At 36.6% G+C, this 5,666-nt stretch overlaps 1 protein-coding gene across 1 annotated transcript in view; it reads left to right on the forward strand.

Moving 5' to 3' along the window:
* Positions 1-5,017, forward strand: part of LOC117114205 (calcium and integrin-binding protein 1-like) — a 6,478-nt gene extending 1,461 nt beyond the window's left edge. The window contains exons 2-5 of the mRNA XM_033257798.1: positions 591-625; positions 1,224-1,471; positions 3,132-3,241; positions 4,861-5,017. Of these exons, the coding sequence (XP_033113689.1) occupies positions 591-625; positions 1,224-1,471; positions 3,132-3,241; positions 4,861-4,953 (486 nt within the window). The 3' untranslated portion in view covers positions 4,954-5,017. The remainder of the gene's footprint in view (positions 1-590; positions 626-1,223; positions 1,472-3,131; positions 3,242-4,860) is intronic.
* Positions 5,018-5,666: the final 649 nt, after the last annotated feature.

The following is a 5,666-nucleotide window of genomic DNA, read 5'->3' on the forward strand; positions in this document are numbered from 1 at the left end:
AGATGTGTATAAGAGAGTAGCTGGTATCCAGGGGGTTCATTCACTGATGACATCGGCAAGCCGACTACATTCACTGAGAGGCACTACATTCACTGAAAGACGCGCTTGGCGTTCCATAGAAATTACCGGCGGCTCAACTTGTCGGCGGCTCAACCGGTCATATCCCGCCTGGTCCAACTGGGCTAGCTAGGCAGATGACCAAATCTAGGCCTACTGTAGCTAGAGGCCCTACTGTAGCCTTTAATTTATTAATTAATTAAGACACATTTTCAGTTTTTTAAATTGAATATTTGAAAGCAGATACAGTAGTAAAATGGGCCTTGTTATCTATACTACTCCACTTGAAGTCTCGGTGTAGACTATTTTTGTCATGTGAACGTGATTACCACTGTGAAGATGTAATAAGTTTGCTAAATATATTATTAATATATAGGCTAAAAACTCTAATACACTTAAATAGACAAGCCAGTATATGAAAAACCTACCACACCAGCTATACTATAAATAATTGTTGTTATCATAGAAGATACAGTATCTAAAAATAACATTATAATTAATTGTCATCTTATTCTTATTTCTCTTATTTCCAGGAATTGACTTTCTTCAGCAAGAAAGAGATATTACAGTAAGAATAAGCTTTATCCATTCTTTAATTGATAAATTGACTTTTTTATGAGCTTTACCGGCCTTTGCGGTGTCTGAACTCACATGGATACCAGGCTCGTATCCAGGCCTTTACTTTGCACCATTCGCTGTCAGGGCGAGATTCTGCCCCCCCCCCCCACTCTATTACAAAATTTCGGGATCCACCACTGTAAGGACTACCCCATCAGTGTGAAGTTCGGGGAAAATCCTGGATCCGCGCCTGTGTACTACTAAATGGAACGTGTTCGCATTGTCCACAGAGGAGCATTTACATTGACATGTAGTAGTACTCATGTTAATGTCCAGTGTAACCACTGTATATGAGTCCCAAAAACCCATTAAAAAAATTGAATCAATTAATTTAAATTTGATCCAGAAATGCAGTGCAATTTTTTACAGGTGGATACATTTTGATATATTTTCATATAAAAATCATATCATATAATTAAGCAGACTTTTCCAATATTATTCCGCCTATCAAATTTATATTACAATAATAAATTATAGATGTTATTTTTTTATCATGACAATAAAATATTTACTTTTAAGTAACAGTATTATGATTTCTCTATGTGCAGTGTCCACAAAAGGTTCCACCTCCTTGATCCTGATAAAGTAAGAAATGACAAGAATGCTAGGCTGAGCATGGACACAATACTGACTTTACCTGAGCTACATGTGAACCCTTTTAAAGATCGCATATGTGCCACGTTCTCATCTAGTGATGACAAAAGCATCTCCTTTGAGGACTTCCTTGATATGATGTCCGTGTTCAGTGACAATGCACCCAAGTCTGTGAAGGCAGAATATGCCTTCAGAATTTATGGTATGATTTCTTCTTTATTTTCATTACACTTCAGGCTACCCCTCTTCAATTAAGGGTAAACGTTATTGAAGATAGGGGTCCCAAGGTGGAAGATGTAACTTCTGGGAGATCTAGTTAACCAAGCTTTGTTAAATTAACTAGAATTGTATGTTGCTGCGCATGGCAATGCCCTTCGGCACTGACTTCAAATGCTATATGAATATGCAGGAAATGGGAAATGCTGTGAGATTTTTCTTGCTTGCGAAATTGTGGGAGACCCCTGCGAAGAGGTAGCATTCGCTTCCCTTCCCAATTAACCATTCGATAAAAATTTGTCCTTTCAGCAATTTGTCCGATTCACAGAAACTACAGTACATTCATTTAATTTATAACAATACTTCTTCAAACTACTAAGACTATAAACTGTCAATAAAATTGTTTATATTAAAAGCAAAAAGTGGAACAATATTATATGAAACCGAGTGTGAATATAAGGAAAATAATATAAAAGGGTCATTCCGTGTCAAATCAACCAGATTTCAAAAAAGTTCCAGTATGACCCTCTCAGATTTTGATAAAACTCCATAAAAATGGAATGGCATCCATTCAAAGTTGGGACCAGCCCTAAAAAAGTGAAAAAAAAAAGCCTATGTTTCCCTATAACGGTTCATCATGTGGACAGTTAAAATCTTTTCTTAAATTTACACCAGTTAATCAGATATATTAGATCTACTTATACACCAAATTTCAGCTTTGGTACTCAGCTCCTTCATGGTTAGATACTATGTTGAAAACTACACATATTTTTAACATAATCGGAAATAAAAGTTTTTAATAGTTGGGTCATTCCATGCCATGAGATCATAGATTTTTAAAATTTTTTATACTGACAGTTATTCATGTGAATTGAAAAACCTGAAATTTTTAGACTCCAATTCCTGTTTGTTTTCCCGCAGCAGCAGTTTGATGTAAAAGGGGGCATGGCACAAATTAGTGCACTCTGAAATTAACTTTGAATTTCAGGTTTTTCAATTCACATGAATAACTGTCAGTATAAAAAATGTAAAAAATCTATGATCCCATGGCATGGAAATATATATTTATATATAATATATATAAATTTCTCGGAAACTACATATCCAGTAGGGCTAATCTTTTGTGTATGTTGATTTTTCAAATAGTGGATTATTTTTATGGAGTTTCATCAAAATCCGAGACGGTTGACCTGGGACCTCTGGTTGATTTGACACTGAATTACCCAAAAAATATATAGAATCTTATTAACATAAAAATTATTACTGTGATATTGAAATTAGTTGTGGCTCTTGTCCAACTCAAAAGTTAGGAATAACAGGACAAAGTTTTGGAATTATCAGATAAAATCTGCAAGTCGCTTGTGTCCTTGGGCAAGGCACTTTATCTACGGTTGTCTCTCTCCACCCAGGAGTACTGTACAAGTGGTAGGTTCAAACACAGCCTGCGCTGAATACAGCTGCAACATTATGGAATTCCCCTATGGGGCTTGAGTGTGTGTTCCATATGTGCTTGATCCAGTGATCCGGGGGTAATAATGTTCAAGCGCTTCGAGGTTGTGTCAACGGGAGGCGCTATATAAATCCAGAATTATTATCATTATTTCTTTTTCATGTGGTGTGTTGACAGCTTCATAATTTCTTTACAGATTTTGATGAGGATGATTTTATCGGAAGCAGTGACCTAAGAAAGGTCATCAACAGGTTGACTGGTGAACAGACTCTAAATGATGAGGACATGCAGCATCTTATAAATAATGTAAGGCAAAATAAAAGATATTGTTTTTAGATTAATAATATTTTGAGACTAACATATTATCTCCATCAGTATTGAAACTCAAAATGCTTAGACTATTAATGTGTTTGTATACACTTTTGTTGTCAAAAGTTTTTTGGTTATTGTATTTAAATGTGTATTTTTCTCACAGTAAATAATATTATTCAGATTTTGTATTTGCCAACAGTTTGAAATTTAGAAGCTATTGCCCAAATAATGGTTTCAGGGACCAGAAAACAAATACTGTATATTAAAGTAGAGTTGTAGCTTGGTGAATAACCTGCTTGTCTCCAAATCCCAGGGTTAAAATTATGTGAAGAAGCACAAGATTTTTTCTCACGTCTAAGCCTTGTAATAAGACATGGTTTTTAAAGTGTCACATTAAAATTAGTATACACTCATCAAACCTGTGTTGACAACCAAAAACTAGGATTTCAGAGCTCTGTCTCCCACAAGTTGCCGAAGTCTGGCCTGAATAGGCCTGTCGAACTGCTGTTGCCGCCACTGTCACATTGCTTGTGTTCATGGGCCAACACTTATTATATGCACTTGTTGACCTAAGTTGAACTTGCCTAAGTCGAATCCAAAATGCCATTGAAATATTGTTCGAATTAGTTAAGATTCGACTTACAGATTGTTATATAATGGAATACACAACAATTTGCCATGTAAAATTAGATTGACTTAGGCAAGTTTAACAGTATCTGCATTCAAATGGATAGTCCTAGAAATACCAGTGTTGACTAGTTGGGCATTCTTTGTACTACAGTAGTCCATGTAAAAGGGTACAACTTGGTCTTCTTGATAACAGTAATAGTGTAGATTTGTATAGCGGCAGTATCCATCAAACAAGATGCTCATGCTATGCCACCTAGTAAACCGGTACCAGCAACTCTCGTCATTCACCACAATGCTGTCTGTACCAGGGTATCCCCCTACTTGTCTAAAATGATGTACTGGGTTCTTTATAGTGCACACAAGCCATTTTGTACGCTGGGAAACTAGTTGGGCATTGTTTGTACTACAGTAGTCCATGTAAAAGGGTACAACTTGGTCTTCTTGATAACAGTAATAGTGTAGATTTGTATAGCGGCAGTATCCATCAAACAAGATGCTCATGCTATGCCACCTAGTAAACCGGTACCAGCAACTCTCGTCATTCACCACAATGCTGTCTGTACCAGGGTATCCCCCTACTTGTCTAAAATGATGTACTGGGTTCTTTATAGTGCACACAAGCCATTTTGTACGCTGGGAATAAGGTTTATAGTCATTATCCAAGAAGAATTGTTCAACCACCAGAACCATAGACTAGGCTGCCGCCAATGTTATAGCTTTAGGCTGGGATAATCAACTTACAGCTTGTTGGCAGTGTTCTCTGATGAAGGAGTTTCATTAATGCATCAAAAGAAATTACCTATGTGTGATTTATTTTTTTAAACGACATGGCTAATTGATGGTGTGTGCTTTTTTTTAATTGTTGTGAGGTATACTGGCACACGCTATCAATGTTTATGTGTACATTTTTGATGAGATTCTTTGTGTGTTTCAGATAAGTATGTGTTTTTTTAACAATAAGCCACATTTTTTCTGTTTTATAGATTTTTGAAGAGGCTGATCTCGATGATGATGATCACCTGTCCTTCGCTGAATTTGAACATGTGATCTCTAAAGCTCCAGACTTTGTCAAGTAAGTTGAACAATTTTCAGTTTAACATATTCAAGTCTAATTGATGTTTAATGACAAAAAGAAAATTGTCTGTTGGCTCTCTTATTACAAATATGACTATAATTGTGGGATAGTCACTGGTCCATCACTATACTGTTGTCTAACTTTCAGCTAAAGTTATATTTGCATTGAATTGAAAACACATTTTCTGACTGATGTATAGGCGAGTCAAATGGCCGAGCAGTTAAGGCAGGGGTGCCACAACCCACAGCCATAATATCGGTGCTGGTTCGAAAGGGCACGTTACCCCTGTGGTTCTGGTGGTGGAACATGTCTTCTCAGATAAGGACTATAAACTATAGGCCTAGTGTACACAATTGGCTCACATGCACTTTAAAGAATCCATTACATCTTTCGAGATGAGTAGGTGGTTACCTTGGTGTTCTGGTCCATACAGTTCCTGTCATGGACAGACAAGAGTAACTGGTACTATCTTACTGGGTAGCCCAGACACTTAGGGGAGAACGTTACTTTGGTGAAAAGCCCCAAGTCCAATTGTTATGATTCAGTCAAAGCATTTTTTCTGGCCTCAGAACAAAGCAAGCTTAATGTACCCAATGCGCTTTCATTTACACATTGCTGGTTATTTGAATTTTCAAATTGACCACTTACAACTACCTGTTTAAGGCTATTTAATACCAACTCAACTCCTCTCCTGTTTTTAATATTAGTTTTAGC

Source organism: Anneissia japonica, unplaced genomic scaffold (assembly GCF_011630105.1).
Source record: "Anneissia japonica isolate Jap-2015-1 unplaced genomic scaffold, ASM1163010v1 scaffold288108_len519018_cov203, whole genome shotgun sequence".
NCBI lineage: Eukaryota > Metazoa > Echinodermata > Crinoidea > Comatulida > Comatulidae > Anneissia > Anneissia japonica.